Source organism: Mobula hypostoma, chromosome 22, assembly GCF_963921235.1.
Source record: "Mobula hypostoma chromosome 22, sMobHyp1.1, whole genome shotgun sequence".
Lineage (NCBI taxonomy): Eukaryota > Metazoa > Chordata > Chondrichthyes > Myliobatiformes > Myliobatidae > Mobula > Mobula hypostoma.
In genome coordinates this window covers 20,491,476-20,510,657 of record NC_086118.1, presented here as the reverse complement: position 1 = coordinate 20,510,657, position 19,182 = coordinate 20,491,476, and the positions used below count along the sequence as shown (strand labels likewise).

The window sequence follows — 19,182 nt, the reverse complement described above, 5'->3', positions numbered from 1 at the left end:
GGGTGGCAGTGTTAGCTGTGAGGAGGATGCTAAGAGGATGCAGGGTGACTTGGATAGGTTGGGTGAGTGGGCAAATTCATGGCAGATGCAATTTAATGTGCATAAATGTGAAGTTATCCACTTTGGTGGCAAAAATAGGAAAACAGATTATTATCTGAATGGTGGCCGATGAGGAAAAGGGGAGGTGCAACGAGACCTGGGTGTCATTATACACCAGTCATTGAAAGTGGGCATGCAGGTACAGCAGGTGGTGAAAAAGGCGAATGGTATGCTGGCATTTATAGCGAGAGGATTCGAGTACAGGAGCAGGGAGGTACTACTGCAGTTGTACAAGGCCTTGGTGAGACCACACCTGGAGTATTGTGTGCAGTTTTGGTCCCCTAATCTGAGGAAAGACATCCTTGCCATAGAGGGAGTACAAAGAAGGTTCACCAGATTGATTCCTGGGATGGCAGGACTTTCATATGAAGAAAGACTGGATGAACTGGGCTTGTACTCGTTGGAATTTAGAAGATTGAGGGGGGATCTGATTGAAACGTATAAGATCCTAAAGGGATTGGACAGGCTAGATGCAGGAAGATTGTTCCCGATGTTGGGGAAGTCCAGAACGAGGGGCCACAGTTTGAGGATAGAGGGGAAGCCTTTTAGGACCGAGATTAGGAAAAACTTCTTCACACAGAGAGTGGTGAATCTGTGGAATTCTCTGCCACAGGAAACAGTTGAGGCCAGTTCATTGGCTATATTTAAGAGGGAGTTAGATATGGCCCTTGTGGCTACGGGGGTCGGGGTATGGAGGGAAGGCTGGGGCGGGGTTCTGAGTTGGAGGATCAGCCATGATCATAATAAATGGCGGTGCAGGCTCAAAGGGCCGAATGGCCTACTCCTGCACCTATTTTCTATGTTTCTATACTGGCTAGCTCCTTATCAGAAGACTGCTTTCTTCTAGCCAGTGAAGCATTGACTCAACATCTATCCCGTCAAGCACACAAGTTGCAAACAATGCACATTTTGTCCCTTTCAAATCTTCTAGTGCACAGACTTGTCTGATTTGTTTGTATGCACAATTCACTCCATGCTGTGTATCACTTTACATTCAGGTTTTCTATCCCTATAAGAATGTATATGTTCTAGGATGGATTCACCAGGACTCTACAATTGGAGCAAGGCATCACTGCTCTTGTTTTCAAATCCTTTTGCAATCAAGGCCAAGTTGTTTGTTGAACATTAACTTTTATTAAAAAATAGAACAGTTCAACACTGGACACACTATTTAACTCATGATGTTGTGCTGATTTTGATGCCAATACTCCCATGTTCTCCTCTTGGCTGCTGTCCACATTTCCTGCATTTGTCCATCTCATGTTGTCTGTACGTACTGGCTGTGTGGTGAAAAAAGCACAACAGTGCCTTTTTCACCTGAGTTTGAAGTAGTTTAGTATGGGCCCCCAAATCCTAAAAACTTTCTACAGGGGCACAATTGAGAGCATCCTGACTGGCTGTATCATTGTACTTCCCTCAATCGCCGGACTCTGCAGAGAATGGTGCGGACAACCCAGCACATCTGTAGATGTGAACTTCCCACTATTCAGGACATTTACAAAGACAGGTCTGTAAAAAGGGGCTGAAGGATCATTGGGGACTCGAGTCACCCCAACCACAAACTGTTCCAGCAGCTATCAGGGAAATGGCACCACAGCATAAAAACCAGCACCAAAAGGCTCCGGGACAGCTTCTTCCACCAGGCCATCAGACTGATTAATTCATGCTGATACAATTATATTTCTATGTTATACTGACTGTCCTGTTGTACATACTTTTAATACAAATTACTATAAATTGCACATTTAGTCGGAGATGTAACAAAGATTTTTACTCTTCACGTATATGAAGGATATAAGTAATAAGCTCAATTCAATTCAAAAGCCTTATAAACTCCAACAAACTGCTTGATTCCACTACTACTGGTAACCTATAATTTCCCCGATTTGTTTTGAGTGCTCTTTTTTTTCCCTTCATTTTGCTTTGGTCTGTTGAAAATCTAACACACTGTTAACCCTACAGAGAAAGGGGGTACTTTTATGAATTTGTCAAAAACAGATGATCCTCCAGTGTTTTTTTTTAACATCAACAAATTGTGGAGTTGGTAAGGTAATATATTACACCTGAGCAAAGTCAGCATAGTTATTACAAAAGGGATGAATACTTTTTCAGCCTCACAATTTTGGTTTTTAACTTTTAGTAAATTGTTGACAGGTTTTGGAATTTTTCTTTTGATTTGACATGATGCACAATGTTTCGTAGATAAGCTCAAAAATCCTACTTCAATATTCCAAATTTAGAAAGTGTGAAAATTGTGAGGGCTGAATTCTTTTTCCAAGGCACTATAGCTGCAGCATGACTTCCTTACTCTTATACCCAACACCCCTAACAATGAACACAAACTTTACTATCTTATCCACATGCAGCCACATTCAGTGAACCATGGACCTGGATTCCAAAGTCCCTCTGAACCTCACTGCCATTAAGGGACCTTACCATTACCTATTTATTTTTTTCTTTCATGTCATCCCAAAGTGCAGCACCTCACGCACGCCCACATTTATTTCTATCTGCCACTTCTCCACCATATCTGTAACTCCACCAATGTTGGTATTTACCCATCTTCATTTTCATCTAAATCACTGATATCCATCACAACAAATGTCCCAGCACCAATCCTCGCAGAACACCACTGGTCACAAACCTCCAAGCTAAAAAAAACAGCCTCCCATCCTGAGTCTATGGGCAAGCCAGTTCTGAGTCCAAATATGCAATTTGCCCTGGACGCCAAGCATTTTTATCTTGAGTCAATCTACCACGGGGGACGTTATCAAATTTCTGCCCTAGCCTTATTTGTCACTTCAAAAAAAAACTATTGTGTTTGTAAGGCATGACCTGCACTGCAAAAAGTCATGCTGATTGAACCTTTCCAAATGTACATAAATCCTGTCCTTCAGTATCCTCTCCAATAGCTTCCCTATCACTGAAGTAAGGCTCAATGGCCAATAAATATCTGGATTATCCTCATTTACTTTCTTGAACAGGCGTAATATTTGCTACCCCCTCCCCCCCACCCCCGTCCTCTGGGACCTCCCGTTATAACCATATAACAATTACAGCACAATAACAGGCCATCTCGGCCCTTCTAGTCCGTGCCAAACTCTTACTCTCACTTAGTCCCACCGACCTGCACTCAGCCCATAACCTCCATTCCTTTCCTGTCCATACAGCTATCCAATTTAACTTTAAATGACAACATCGAACCTGCCTCAACCACTTCTGCTGGAAGCTCGTTCCACACAGCTACCACTCTCTGGTTACCCCTAAACTTTTGCCCTTTAACTCTCAACTCATGTCCTCTTGTTTGAATCTTCCCCACTCTCAATGGAAAAAACCTATCCACGTCAACGCTATCTATCCCCCTCATGATTTTAAATACCTCTATCAAGTCCCCCTTCGACCTTCTACGCTCCAAAAAAATAAAGACCCAACTTGTTCAACCTTTCTCTGTAATTTAGGTGATGAAACCCAGGTAACATTCTAGTAAATCTTCTCTGTACTCTTTCTATTTTGTTGACAACTTTCCTATAATTCGGTGACCAGAACTGTGCACAATACTCCAAATTTGGCCTTACCAATGCCTTGTAAAATTTTAACATTACACCCCAACTCCTATACTCAATGCTCTGATTTATAAAGGCCAGCATACCAAAAGCTTTCTTCACCACCCTGTCCACATGAGATTCCACCTTCAGGGAACTATGCACCATTATTCCTAGATCCCTCTGTTCTACTGCATTCTTCAATGCCCTACCATTTACCATGTATGTCCTATTTTGATGAGTCCTACCAAAATGCAGCACCTCACATTATCAGCATTCAACTCCATCTGCCATCTTTCAGCCCACTCTTCTAACTGGCCTAAATCTCTCTGCAAGCTTTGAAAACCTACTTCGTTATCCACAACTCCACCTATCTTAGTATCATCTGCATATTTACTAATGCAATTTACCACCCCATCATCCAGATCATTAATGTGTATGACAAACAACATTGGGCCCAGTACAGATCCCTGAGGCACACCACTAGTCACCGGCCTCCAATCTGACAGTTATCCACCACTACTCTCTGGCATCTCCCATCCAGCCACTGCTGAATCCATTTTACTGCTTCAATATTAATACCTAATGATTGAACCTTCCTAACTAACCTTCCGTGTGGAAGCTTGTCAAAGGCCTTACTGAAGTCCACAGAGACAACATCCACCGCTTTACCCTCGTCAACTTTCCTAGTAACCCCTTCAAAAAATTCAATAAGATTTGTCAAACATGACCTTCCACACACAAATCCATGTTGACTGTTCCTAATCAGACCCTGCCTATCCAGATAATTATATAATGTCATCTCTGAGAATACTTTCCATCAATTTACCCACCACTTACGTCAAACTCACAGGCCGATAATTGCTAGGTTTACTCTTAGAACCCTTTTTAAACAATGGAACAACATGAGCAATACGCCAATCCTCTGGCACCATCCCTGTTTTTAATGACATGTAAAATATTTCTGTCAGAGCACCTGCTATTTCCACACTAACTTCCTTCAAGGTCCTAGGGAATATCCTGTCAGGACCCAGAGACTTATCCACTTATATATTCCCTAAAAGCGCCAGTACTTGCTCTTCTTTAATCATCATAGTTTTCATAACTTCCCTGTCTATTTCCCTTACCTTACACAATTCAATATCCTTCTCCTTAGTAAATACCGAAGAAAAAAAATTGTTTAAAATCTCCCCAATCTCTTTTGGCTCCACACATAGCTGTTCACTCTGATTCTCTAAGGGATCAATTTTATCCCTCACTATCCTTTTGCTATTAATATAACTGTAGAAACCCTTTGGATTTATTTTCACCTTACTTGCCAAAGCAACCTCGTAGCTTCTTTCAGCTTTTCTAATTTCTTTCTTAAGATTCTTTTAACATTCTTTATATTCCTTGAGCACCTCATTGGAACAGGTCAAAAGCTTTAAGTTCCTCGGGGTCAATATCACAAATGACCTGACTTTGGTCCAACCAAGCAGAGTTCACTGCCAAGAAGGCCCACCAGCACCTTTACTTCCTGAGAAAACTAAAGAAATTTGGCCCGTCCCCTAAAACCCTCACTAATTTTTATAGATGCACTGTTGAAAGCATTCTTCTAGGGTGCATCACAACCTGGTATGGAAGTTTTCCTGTCCAAGACCGAAAGAAGCTGCAGAAGATCATGAACACGGCGCAGCACATCACACAAACCAATCTTCCGTCCTTGGACTCACTTTACACCGCACGCTGTCGGAGCAGTGCTGCCAGGATAACCAAGGACACGACCCACTCAGCCAACAGACTTTTCGCCCCTCTTCCCTCCGGGAGAAGGTTCAGGAGCTTGAAGACTCGTACGGCCAGATTTGGGAACAGCTTCTTTCCAACTGTGATAAGACCACTGAACTGATCCCGACCCGGATCTGGGCCGTACCCTCCAAATATCCGGACCTGCCTCTCAGTTTTTTTGCACTACTTACTTTCCATTTTTCTATTTTCTATTTATGACGTATAATTTAAATTTTTAATATTTACTAATTTTATTATTTTTAATATTTAATATTTGTAATCCAGGGAGTGGGAAGCCCAGAATCAAGTATCGCTGTGATGATTGTACGTTCTAGTATCAATTGTTTGGCGACAATAAAGTATAAAGTACTCCAAGCTGCCTATATTTATTGTAGATATCTCTCTTTTTCCGATCCAAGTTTCCAATATCCCTTGAAAACCATGGCTCTCTCAAACTTTTAACCTTTCCTTTCAACCTAACAGGAACATAAAGATTCTGTACCCACCAAATTTCACCTTTGAATGACCTCCATTTCTCTATTACATTCTTCCCATAAAACAAATTGTCCCAATCCACTCCTTCTAAATCCTTTCGCATCTCCTTAAAGTTAGCCTTTTCTCCAATCAAAAATCTCAACCCTGGGTCCAGACCTATCCTTTTCCATAATTATATTGAAACTAATGGCATTGTGATCACTGGACCCGAAGTGCTCCCCAACACAAACCTCTGTCACCTGACCTAGCTCATTCCCTAACAGGAGATCCAACACTGCCCTTTCTCTAGTTGGTACTTCCATGTATTGCTGCAAAAAAACTATCCTGCACACATTTTACAAACTCCAAACCATCCAGCCCTTTTACAGTATAGGCTTCCCAGTCTATCTGTGGAAAATTAAAATCTTCCACAATCACAACCTTGTGCTTACTACAAATATCTGCTATCTCCTTACAAATTTGCTCCTCCAATTCTCACTCCCCATTTGGTGGTCTATAATACACCCCTATAAGTGTTACTACACCTTTCCCATTCCTCAATTCCACCCAAATAGCCTCCCTAGACAAGCCCTCTAATCTATCCTGCCAGAGCACCGCTGTAATATTTTCTCTGACAAGCAATGCACCACCTCCCCCTCTTGTCCCTCCGATTCTATCACACCTGAAGCAACGAAATCCAGGAATATTTAGTTGCCAATCACACCCCTCCTGCAACCATGTTTCACTAATAGCTACAACTTCATACTTCCAGGTATCAATCCATGCTCTAAGCTCATCCACCTTTCTTACAATGCTCCTAGCATTAAAATAAGTGCATTTGAGAAATTTTCCACCTCTTTCTCTCTGTTTATTACTAACCATGCAAACAACTTTACTGTCTCCTTTTTCTTCCTTCTCCCCTACATCTGTTTCTACACTCTGGTTCCTCTCCCCCCTTGTATCTAGTTTAAATCCACTGGAGTCTCTCTAGCAAACCTACCTGCAAGAATATTTGTCCCCCTTCCCCAAGTTCAGATGTAAACCATCCCATCTTCCCTGGAAATTATCTATAAATCTAAAGCCTTCCTTCCTGCACCATGTCTTCAGCCACGTGTTGATCTGCGCTATCTTACTATTTCTAAATCCGCCTGCACGTGGCACTGGTAGCAATCCTGAGATTGCTATCCTGGAGGTCCTGTCCGTTAACTTGGTGCCTAACTCCCTAAACTCGCCTTTCAGGACCTCCTCACTCTTCCTACCCACGTCATTGGCCCTACATGGACCACGACATCCTGCTGCTCACTCTCCATCTTGAGAATACTGAGACTCGATCCGAGATATCACAGACCTTGGCACCAGACCATCCGGGATTCTTGATCTCTTCCACAGAACCTCTTATCTGTCCTCCTAACTATCGAATCTCCTATCACCACTGTTCTCCTCTTTTCCCTCCTTCCCTTCTGACCTGAGGGTCCAGTCTCTGTGCCAGAGACACAACCACTGCAACTTGTCCCTGGTAGGTTGTCCGCATCAATAGTATCCAAAATGATATACTTATTATTGGTGGGAACAGCCACAGGGGTGCTCTGCTCATTCTGCCTATTCCCTTTCCCTCTCCTGACAGTCACCCAGCTACCTGTCTCCTGACTCTTAGGGGTGACTATCTCTCTGTAACTCCTGTGTATTTCTGCCTCCCGAATGATCCGAAGTTCATCCAGCTCCAGTTCCCTAACTCGGTTTGTCTGGAGCTGCAGCTGGATGCACCTTTTACAGGTGTAGTCATCAGGGACGATTGTGCTCGCCCTGACTTCTCACATCCTACAAACAGAGCACTCAACTGCCTTAACTGCTGCATCCATTACCTACTCTTAAGGTAATTAGATTTATTAAAGGAACTTATCCGGCCTTACCTCACTTGGAGTGAAGCTCTTCCTCAGCCTCTGCTTGCTGAAGCCTTCCTACTCTGTCTCCCACTATTCCGTCGCCCGCTCCGTTAATCTGCTCACTATCAAACACTCCCTCTGCCACACGGTCCGACTTACATGCACTTGTGCAGTGGTGCCATGTTCAACTGCCGAAGAAATCACCAACCTTCACAATCTGCTCACTTTTAAACACTCCCACTGCTTCACTGTCCGACTTGCACGCAGTTGTGCCCCGTTCAACTGCCAAGTGAGGAAACAAAGATTTTTGTCAAAGCAATCTTTCTTGCTTCTTTCAATATTCTGGGATAAATGCTATCAGGGCCTGGGGAACTATTCACCTTCATGTCTTGCAGAAGACCATGACAATCTCAAACTGTCCCAGCACATTAGCCAGCCCACTCTGCCTTCAATATCCTCCAATCCTTATCTTTGGCAAGTACTGACACAAAATATTTAGCTATTTAATACCTCAGCCACTTGCTCTGACACCAAGTGCAAGTTCTCCTCTTTATCATTGAGTGGACCTACTTTAGCTATCTTTTGCTTAACACAAGTTTAAAATAATTTGGGATTCTCCTTGATCCTGCTTATCAAGTACATTTCATGGACCCATTTTGGCCTTCCTAATCACCTGCTTCAGCACCTTTCTGCTATGTTTATGTTCCAAAAAGACCCAATCGTATTTTAGCTTCCTATGGCTTATGTATGCTTCCTTTTCTTTCCTGACTAAAATTAAGACCTCTCAGGTTATCCAAAGTTCCCCTACCTTGTCCTTGCTCCTTTTTGGAACATACAGATCCTGAACTCTGATCAGCTGGTCTTTAAGCATCTCTCACGTGTGAGACATGGACCTATATGACAACAGCTGCTCTTAATCAACACTCTTGTCTCCTCCTTACTCATAACTATCTTAAAGCATGAGTTGTGGTTACTATTCTCAAAATGTTTATCCACTGTCAAATTTGTCACACGTCTAAGCTTATTTCCCAAAGCCAGGTTCAGTATGTTTTCTCCTCCAGTTGGACTCTGTACATACTGCTTCAAGAGTCCCTGTTGGCTGTAGAAATCCCACCTCACTTAAGTCTCTTATATTGGGGAGGTAAAAACCCCTTACTATGACAAACATGCATAGTTCTTGCAACTTTCTACTATCTGTCTACATCTGTTCTTCCACCTTTTGGTGACTATTGAGGTGCCTATAGTATAATCCCATCATCATTGCACCCTTATTTTGGAGCTCCACCCAAGCCACCTCATGGATGAACCTTTCAGTGTGTCCTCTAAGTACTGATGTGACATCCTCCATTATTGGTATTGCATCCCCTCTACTTCTTTTACAACCCACCTCCCACAATAAGATCTAAAACAGCAAAACCTGGGAATATTGAGCTTCCAAGTCCCTCACACAACTAGGTCACTGTAATGGTAGCAATATTATAAGACCATGTAATGATCCACTCTAAAGTCATCCTCCTTTCCTATAATACTCTGAGCATTGAAATGAACAACCACACCAAGGTCCTTCTTAACACCAGCATCTTGCAAACTCTCCATTTAAAAAAAAAATCACTGTTTTCTATTTGAAGGGTATGACCACATTTTCCCTATATTATATTCTATATACAATGTCCCTACCCATTCACTTAGCCTATCTTGACTCCTGCTGAAGCCCCTCTGCATCATCATTGTACCTCATAAAGACTGTTGACTTCATATCATTAGCAAACTTGACAGAAACACTTTTCAACATCCAGTCCTGGATGACCTATCACTAGGTGTTACTGAGAAGTTAGGTTATTATATAACTGTAACCCCACCCCCCATCTCAAACTCTATGCTGCTTATACCATTTCCTCCATAGCCCATATCGTGTTGAAGCAAACTTGTATATTTGACCTCTATTGCACCTCCATATGTTATTCTACAGGTAGCTTCCATCTTTAATATTTTTAAACTGCTCAGCTCATTTCAGGTCAGCAATGTACTAATTGCCAAAATAACTGTCACACAAATGAGATGGATTTGCCTAAAAGTCCAAAAATGAATTTACTAAAAATCATTTGCATTATGGATAAAGAAGATTCTCATAAATGTTGTCTTCACAGACCAACATTTAACTAGTATATAGAAGGAACTTACATGGGATATCTGGCTGGCAGATGGTAAGAAGAATAGGTAGAAGGAATCTTTACTGATTGGAGGAGTATGGCAAATGGCAGTCATAGGAGACCTACCAGACACAGAATGTTCAAAACATTTTCCATATAAAGGCATCAATATAAAGTACTATGTAAGTGCAGCAAAGACTACAGGCCAATAAGCCAGATTGGAACATATTGGCATCAATGAAAGGTGAAGTAGTCCTGGACAGAGATTCCTGGTAGAAAGCTAAAAAAAAAACAGGACCTCCAGGGTAGTAACCTCTGGATTGCTGCCTACGCCATGCAACAGTGAAGATAAGAATAGGATGATTTGGCAGATGAATGTGTGGCTGAAGAAGTGGTGCAGGGGTTAAGATTTATAGATCATTGAGTTCTCTTCAGGGGAAGGTACAAACGGTACAAAAGGGATAGGACACCTGAATCTGAGGGTGACTGATTACCTTGCGGGGAGGTTCATTAGAGCTGTTCAGGAGTGTCTAAACTAATTTGGCGGGGGATAGGAACCAGAGTGATAGTGCTGAGGATGAGGTAGTTGGTTTACAAACAGAGGCAGAGTGTAATAATAGGGTTATCAAGGAGCGGCTGATCGTAGGGCAAAATTGCAGTCAACAGGATGAGTTGCAACGTAAAAAGTGGACAACATTGAAAAGGATGAATACAGGACTGAAGGAGTTATATCTGAATGCATGCAGTACATGGAATAAGATAGATGAACTTGAAGTACAGATAGGCACGTATGACATTGTGAGCATCACTGAATCATGGCTGAAAGATTATAGCTGGGAGCTTAATGTCCAAGGATACACATTGTATCAAAAGGACAGGCAGGTAGTGTCACTCTGTTGGTAAGAAATGAAATCAAATCATTAGAAAGAGGTGAAATAGGATTGGTAGTTGTTGAATTGTTGTGGTTAGTACTAAGGAACTGGTAAGGGTAAAAAGACCCCGACTAGAGTTATATACAGACCCTCAAACAGTAGTAAGGATGTGGTCTACAAATTACGATGGGAGATAGTAAGTGCATGTCAAAAGGGCAATGTTATGATAGTCATGGAGGACTTCAAAATGAAGGTACATTTGGAAAATCAGGTTGGTGCTTCATCTCAAGGGGGGAGTATCTAGATTGCCTATAAGATGGCTTTTCAGAGCAGCTTGTGGATGAGGCTACTAGGGGATCAGCTATTCCAAATTAGGTGTTGTGCAATGGACAAGAATTGATTACAGTGCTTAAGGTAAAGGAACACTGAGGGGTCAGTGATCATAATATGATAGAATTCATTCTGCAATTTGAGAAGCAGCAGCTAAGATTAGATATATCAGTATTACCTGGAAGTAAAGAGAGTTACATAGGCATGAGAGGGGAGCTGGACAACATTAATTGTAAGGGAACATCAGCAGGGATGACAGCAGAACATCAGTAGCTGGAGTTTCTGGAAGGAAATTGGAAAGCACAGGGTAGATACATCCCAAAGAAATATTCTACAGGCAGGATGACGCAACAGTGGCTGACAAGAAAAGTCAAAGCCAACATAAAAGCCAAAGTGAGGGCATATAATAGAGCAAAAATTGGTGGGAAGTTAGAATTTTGAGAAGCTCTTCAAAATCAACAGAAAGCAACTAAAAGTCGTAAGGAAGATAAAGACAGAATATGAAGGTAAGGTAGCCAATAACATTAAAGAGGATACCAAACACGAGGAAACCTACAGGTGCTGGAATTTCAAGCAACACATAAAAATTGCTGGTGCCAGGCAGCATCTATAGGAAGAGGTGGAGTCGACGTTTCGGACTGAGACCTTTCATCAGGACTAACTGACAGAAGAGATAGTAAGAGATTTGGAAGTGGGAGGGGGAGGGGGAGAACCAAAATGATAGGAGAAGACAGGAGGGAGAAGGGATGGAGTTAAGAGCTGGAAAGTTGATTGGCAAAAGGGATACGAGAGGATCATCGGACAGGAGGCCTAGGGAGAAAGAAAGCGGGGTGGGGGGGGGGGAAGCCGAGAGGATGGGCAAGGAGTATAGTGAGAGGGACAGAGGGGGAAAAAGGAGAGAGGGAAAAAAATAATAAAAAATAAATTAGTAACGGATGGGGTACCGAGGGGAGGTGGGGCATTAACGGAAGTTAGAGAAGGCTACCCAGACGGAATATAAGATGTTGTTCCTCCAACCCGAGTGTGGCTTCATCTTTACAGTAGAGGAGGCCGTGGATAGACATGTCAGAAGGAATGGGACGTGGAATTAAAATGTGTGGCCACTGGGAGATCCTGCTTTCTCTGGCGGACAGAGCGTAGGCGTTCAGCGAAACGGTCTCCCAGTCTGCACCGGGTCTCGCCAATATATAGAAGCACTGGGCAAAAGGTTCTTCAAATATATAAAATGTAAAAGAGATGACAGTAGATATTGAACCACTAGAGAGGTAGTAATAGAGGACAAGGAAATGGCGGGCAAACTGAATAAGTAACAAACATGAGGAAATCTGCAGATGCTGAAAATCCAAAGCGACACACAAACTGCTGCAGGAACTCAGTAGACCAGGCAGCATCTATGGAAAAGAGTAAACAGTCAACATTTTGGGCTGCGACCCTTCTTCAGGACTGAATGTGTTACGCTAGTCTGAAAGGTTAGATTGTATGCCAACTGGATTCATAATTGTTTCAGTGGTAGGAAGCAGTGAATAATGCTGGAAGGTTGTTTCTAACACTGTCTAAGACTAATAGTATACCACAAGGATAGGTACTGGGAACTTTGTTCATCGTTCATATAAATGATTTGTATGAGAATGTACAAGACACAGTTAGTAAACTTAAGGGGACTAAAATCAGTGGTATCGTAGGTGATTAAAAAACTGATCAAAATTACAGAGGAATTTTGATCAACCAGCTAATTGGTTAAGGATTGGAAAATGGCTTACAGTTCAGATAAGTACAAGGTGTTTTATTTTGGGAAGACTAATCAAGATAGGACATGTACAGTAAATGATGGTAAGTGGGGAGTGTTGTGGGAAAGAAAGTACATGGTTCACAAAAATACTAGAGGCAAATGCTAGCCTTCGATCAGGCCAGTAAGTATAGGAGTTTGGAGATTATGTTGCAGTTGTACAAGATGTTGGGGAGACTGCATTCAAGAGCATTATGTACAGTTTTGATCACCTTGTTATAGAAACTGGAGAGAGTGCAAGGAAGATTTAATATTTCCAGGACTCAAGGGCCTGAGTTATGAGAGGTTGGACAAGCAAGGACTTCATTTCTTTGAATGTAGGAGACCTGAGTGGAGGGGGGGGAGATCATGCGAGGCACAGATAGGCTGAATGCACGGCATTTCTTTCCCCCTCCCCCACCCCCAAGAGAAACAGAACCAAAAACTAGAGAACACAGTTTTAAAGCGAGAAGGAACACATTTCAAAGTGTCTTGTGGGACAACTTTTGTACAGGGGACAATGCATATACAAAACAATCTGCCAGATAAGGTAGTAGAGACAGGTACTATAACATTTAAGACACTTATGGATGGGAAAGGTTTAGAGGTATATGGCCAAACATGGGCAAATGGGACCAGCTCAGGGGGCATCATGGTCAGCATGGATGAGTTGGGACAAACAGCCTGTTTCCAGGCTGTATGACTATGACTATGACTTCATGACTATGAAATTGATCTATTTGGCAGAAAACTGAGAAGATGGCGTGCTTGCGTATGCGCAGCCCTCCGGTGAAAAATTATATCGTATCTGTTAAATAGGGGCCGTGGACAATTCTGATTTGATGGGGAATGGACGTGAAAGCACAGAGGAACATCTGGGGAAATTTCTGAAACGCCCGTTCGCTGCTGTCGTTACTGTGTTGTCGGGAATCTTTCGGCGGGTAGGCCTCAAAATCCCCAGCCTTGCCTGCTTTTGGCGATCGGGAAGGAGGTCGAATCGTTTGGACAGAGATGGCACTCAGTACTTGGTGTCGGAGAGCTGCTCAGAGCTCGAAGTTTTCAGATGACTCAGAGTCGGACCGTGGTCAGGTTTGACAGGGAGTTTTTCTTCCTTCTCCTGTCTGCGTGAGATGTGGGACATTTGAGAAACTTTGAGCTTTACTGTGCTCATGGACTTCTTCCATCAAGTTATGGTATTGTTGCACTGTTGTAACTATATGTTATAATTATGTGGTTTTGTCAGTTTTGGTCTGTCCTCTGTTCTGTGATATCACACTGGAGGAAATGATGTATCATTTCTTAATGCATGCATTACTAAATGACAATAAAACAGCACTACGTGTCTTCATAATCTAAAATTAGCTACAATGTTTAATAGAGCAAATGCAGGATTATCCACTTTGGATCCAAGCCAGACAACCAGTTAATCGTGGAAGACTAGGAAGAGCAAAAGGACTTGAAGATTTTAAAACTGATAGAGATTCAATGGATAATTCAAGGATAGATTGCATAAAATAGATTAGTATGAACTTCAATCTGATAGTTTCTGACCTGAAACTTATTAAATCATCAAAGCTTCAAAGTGGAGGCAAAGGAACCAAATCCTAATGAGATGCTAGTATTTAGAAGTAGTGCGGATGGGACTGAAGTCAGAATATGTAGATGGCTTAAGCTGATTCAGAGCTCTGCTCCCAATATTCAGTGGCTGTTCAGTGCTTATGGCCTAGCTCTCAGCACTCAAGACCCTCAATACATTTAAAATCCAGTGTCTTATATTGAAAATCCCTTCAATCTCAACTCTTATTTCCTAACTTCTACAGTCCTTCAATCTCCAGTCACCAGCCCCCAAGCCTCTCATTTGGCTTTCCCTTCATTACACAATTGATAGCAGTTTGGGGCTGTCTTTTATAGATCCCCTCAAAACTAAAAGACTGCAGTCTTGACTACCCTTCTTATGTGACTCAGCATCATCCTTCTTAGTTATGCACCAATATGCAATTTTCTACACGGGAAGAAATATGGCAAAGCATATTTAGCATTAATCATACTATTTCTGCTCACTGTGATGTAATAGTTGCATTATCATTGAAGCTTTAGCTCCATGCTATTTTTGGGCATTCTTCTATTTAATACTTTAGATAATGTTGTTTTGCTTACTTAATGCACTTCTTAGGGCTTGACTGCAAGTTCAGCAAACTGTCCAACAGCTAATACATATAGGATTCAGTTCACAACATTTTACCTGTTTAAAACCAAACCCCAATGAGAAATATGCTTTTTAGCCCAACTCGTGCAAATTGATCAAGGTGTTGCCTCAGCTGTCCCATTTGCCTATATTTGGCCCACATAAATCTTCCCATCCATGTAGAGTCCAAATGTCTTTTAAACATTGTATCTGCTTCTATTACTCTACGCAATATCAATAATAAAATATCTTCCTCTGACAGATACAGCATGGAATAGCTTCTGCTGGCACAACCAACTGCACCTCCCTGCAACATACCTTTAACCCTAGCCTAATCACAGGACATTTACAACCTACTAACCCATACATATTTGGGATGTGGGAGGCAATCAGAGCACCCAGTGGAAACCCAACACAGTCACAGGAAGAATGTACAAACTTCTTATAGACAACAGTGGAAATTGAACCTAGGCTGCTGGTGCTAAAATAGCTTTACAATAACTGCTATGCTAATTTGTGCTTGGGGAGTAAAATAGCTAGTTTACAGAGGGTTGTGGCTTTTTCTGCTCTACCTTACTGTACAGTTCACTGCATGCTGCATCAAAAAATATACAAATGTTTTCTTATGATTGAAAGATTTAAATTATCAATAAAGCTTGCAGGCAGTATAAAATGAACAAAATCAAACTGCTCTTTCTCAGAGCCAAAGACATCAACATTGATTTTAAGGACATGTAAAAAAATGCACCTCAAAACACAGTCTTGTTGGAGAGATTCAGTTATTACATCATAAGTGATGACAACCTGTGATATAAAGAGAAATACATTGAATTCCACAAAACAATACTTATGCCTTTAAAGCTATTAAATAGGTAAGAGGCCATTCAGCCAGGCTAATTGACCATTCACCTGCCTTTGCTCATACCTGCCAATTCAGTTGTTTGAAAGGGGCACTCTCCTGTCATAACCTACAGAACAGATTAACTCAATGTTGCAATGCTCAATTGCAATAGATTGTATTTTACCATAAGCAATTAGATTGTCCTTGAATCGATGTTCCACAGAACGCCAAAGGGCAATAAGAATGAATGAAATAAAGGGTTTCTTCCACATTTTCCCCAGTTGCCCAGATACCCCACCACCCTATTCCAGTTGATTCTACCCTTAAACCTTTTAAATAAGGGAACACTCTTCCAAAACATTTTGGGAAAAAAGAACATTTTGATTCACTTTGCAAAACAAAATACTTAAAATGGGAAATTTAGATTACCTGTAATAGGTGGCACGTTTAGACGATCAAAATGTCATGTGCAAATCATCTCAGTGTCATGTTGACTTGTTAGTCAAGGGTCTACTCTTCACAGGGGGATCCTTACTTCAAGATCTAAAGGCAGCTGAAAAGTTAGAAAATTAAATAATTACCGGATGATTGCTCAAGTAAATAACACATAATTGTGATTAACACAGTCCTATATTCACACTGGCATAGAGCAGAACAACACAGGAACAGGTCCTCTGGAGTCCTTTGTTAATATACAAACCAATCTTGGCTTATTGATAACTGTCAAATACATTAGGAAAATAACAGGCTAAACATTTAAAGAATATCGCTAGATGAGTTAAGTGATCCTCTAAATAACATTAATACCCTTCAGTCTAGTCACATCCAGATTTGAATTAAACCACTGATAATGGGAGGGTTTACAAATGTCCCCACCAATTACTGCAGTGTCTGGTTTGATTTACTCCATGTGATAGTGAAAATGTCATTGGGCACCCAAAGCAACAAGATTATGGATCCCAACAACATCCTGGCTGCATTGCTTATGATGTTGGTTCCAAATACAAATGCGCTTTGAGCCACATTAATTTCATCCAGCACTGGCACTTATACAAGGTAGAAAACAATTTGTGCACTTTCATCCACAAAAGGGGGATAAATATAATCGACCCAGTCATTGCTCAATCTTCAGCAAGTAAGGAAAGCATTTATTAGGTGGTTTTTGAGGGATACTTTATTCGTTTATAGCTTGCTGTTTGGGTTCTATTAGGGCTGCTAAATTCCAGATCTCATTATTGACTTGGCCCAAACATGAACACATGAAAATTCCTGAGCTGAATTAACGGCAATTGCCCTTGACATCATCATGTGAGACCAAAGCTATCCTAAGAAAACTGGTCAATGAGAAAACAAGGAGAAAGCATTTCATTGGCTTGAATTGTAACAAATAATGTCTGAGATTGTTAGAGCAAAATCATCTCAATTCTGAACTATAACATGCATTACCAACAATCTTCCATTTGCAGGTGTCTGGAAGTCACCAACTCCATTTGCAATTCCTCAAATAGTGAAGCAGTATGTAACACATGCAACAAGACTTGCACAGCATTCAACAGCATAATCATTACTGTCTTCCCCACCATCAAAACCCTCAGGGATAAAGATGACTTGAAACTGAACTCAGCTGGTCATGTAAAAAGCAGTCAGAAATTTGTATTCTGTGCAACTCATCCCCCAACTGCCTAAAAACTTTCATGATCTAGAAGGTATCAGTCGAGAGAGTGGAGGATTACTCTACACTTTCCTAGAAGTGCATACCACAACAGACACTTGGCCAGCCTGCCATGACCAATGTTTACTGACTGCATTTCATTAACTCATTCTCTTAAGAAATCAGCAAAATAGTAACAGGACTTTGGTCTAGTATAATGGGACTATCACCATCTCAAAAGCATTCAGAGCCATACATTAACTTGACACGAGCATATTCTGCTATTCTGTGATTATTGCTGGGCTGAAGTCCTGTCATAACCTAAATATACGGTTATGGCACTCAAAGGCCAGCTCACCTCCAAGGGCCTTTTGAAATAAATGGTCTTGTCAATGTTGGGCACATCCCCTGGGAAAATAAGATGCAGCACATGAACTACAATCTCAATTAAGAAGAAATCTTCATGCAAAGAGTAGCAGCTCTTGATCATTTCTTAAACCTGTTCACAAGAATATGACTCTTCCAAGTCATTAGTTTTGCTTCATTCTGGAAATAGGACTGGATGGGAGGGGGTGGAGAGGAGAAGTGCTCTTAAAGGTTTGCTGGACAGATGTAATTTCTGATATTGATGCTGTCTCCTTTACTCACCATCAGGTAACATCACTGTAAAATTCCAGTGATTATTCTGTCTGTGTGAGGGAGTTTTCTTGAGAATATCCATTCAATACTCACAAAGCTTTGAGGCTTCTGGGGTCAAGACAGACAGAACAGTTATCATGGCTGCCAGACACTAAACTTTGTATAAGCCAGCTCAACATTTACATCTATAATCATTTGTAAAGAAACAGTTTTTTTTAATGGATCGGTCATCCCATCACACTAATCCGAAGTATTTGCACCCAAACTAGCAAGTATAATGATTAAATCAATGAATGAACAATTGACTGATTAAGAAGTATATAAAATTGGAATAACTGCAAATACCTACAATCTTCCCCTCTGTGAATAATCTAATACAAAATTTAAATTAAGATTAAAAATAGACTAAATGGCTGTGTCTGTTATTCAATGACTCAAACTAGCCCAAGAAAGGTAGAATAGTGCAAACCAGCATACAATTCCTTGCAAACTGATATGAAATGAAAAACATAATCGTGCAAGTTAGTTCTGCAACAGGCAACATACACCAACTGGTACACCACCTTTGTGCCAGATCAGCAATTTCCATTTCTCTCATGTATAAAATCCATTTGCATCAGAAAGTTGATTTGAAAGGCTTAACCTTTCCTAGGGGTTTTAAATGGATCTAATAGTCATTAAATCAATACATTTCAAATGCACCAACCTAAAAACTACGCAAAATGTTAACTGGTGGGCTACCAGCAAAAATTAATCCACAGATTCTTGACAGATTTGAGTAACTGAAACCACTTAGGTTAAGATGATCAGCTAATTCTTCCGTGTCCCTGCATCAAAGATCAAGTTTTGTTTCTAATTGTTCATTATCATACTGAAATTTTCTGTTTTATATATTCAATGAGTTGACTGGAGTTAGCTCCAAGTCAAAAACTCCAAAAGAAACAAAATACTTTCATTTTTAGTGGTAATAACTGTGTCAACCCACTG

General features: G+C 41.1%; 2 protein-coding genes across 3 annotated transcripts in view; one reads left to right on the top strand and one right to left on the bottom strand.

Moving 5' to 3' along the window:
- Window positions 1–16,231, top strand: part of wdr45b (WD repeat domain 45B) — a 71,499-nt gene extending 55,268 nt beyond the window's left edge. For both annotated transcript variants that reach the window (XM_063074270.1, XM_063074271.1), the window contains exon 10: window positions 13,627–16,231. In XM_063074270.1, coding sequence (XP_062930340.1) covers window positions 13,627–13,698 — 72 coding nt within the window. In that variant the 3' untranslated portion in view covers window positions 13,699–16,231. The remainder of the gene's footprint in view (window positions 1–13,626) is intronic.
- The window catches only part of foxk2b (forkhead box K2b), a 115,774-nt gene that overhangs the window by 13,001 nt on the left and 83,591 nt on the right, over window positions 1–19,182 (bottom strand). The window contains exons 10-11 of the transcript XR_010021275.1: window positions 16,335–16,458; window positions 15,813–15,868 (exon numbers count right to left, since the gene is read on the bottom strand). The gene's annotated coding sequence lies outside the window, so the exon portion shown is untranslated. The remainder of the gene's footprint in view (window positions 1–15,812; window positions 15,869–16,334; window positions 16,459–19,182) is intronic.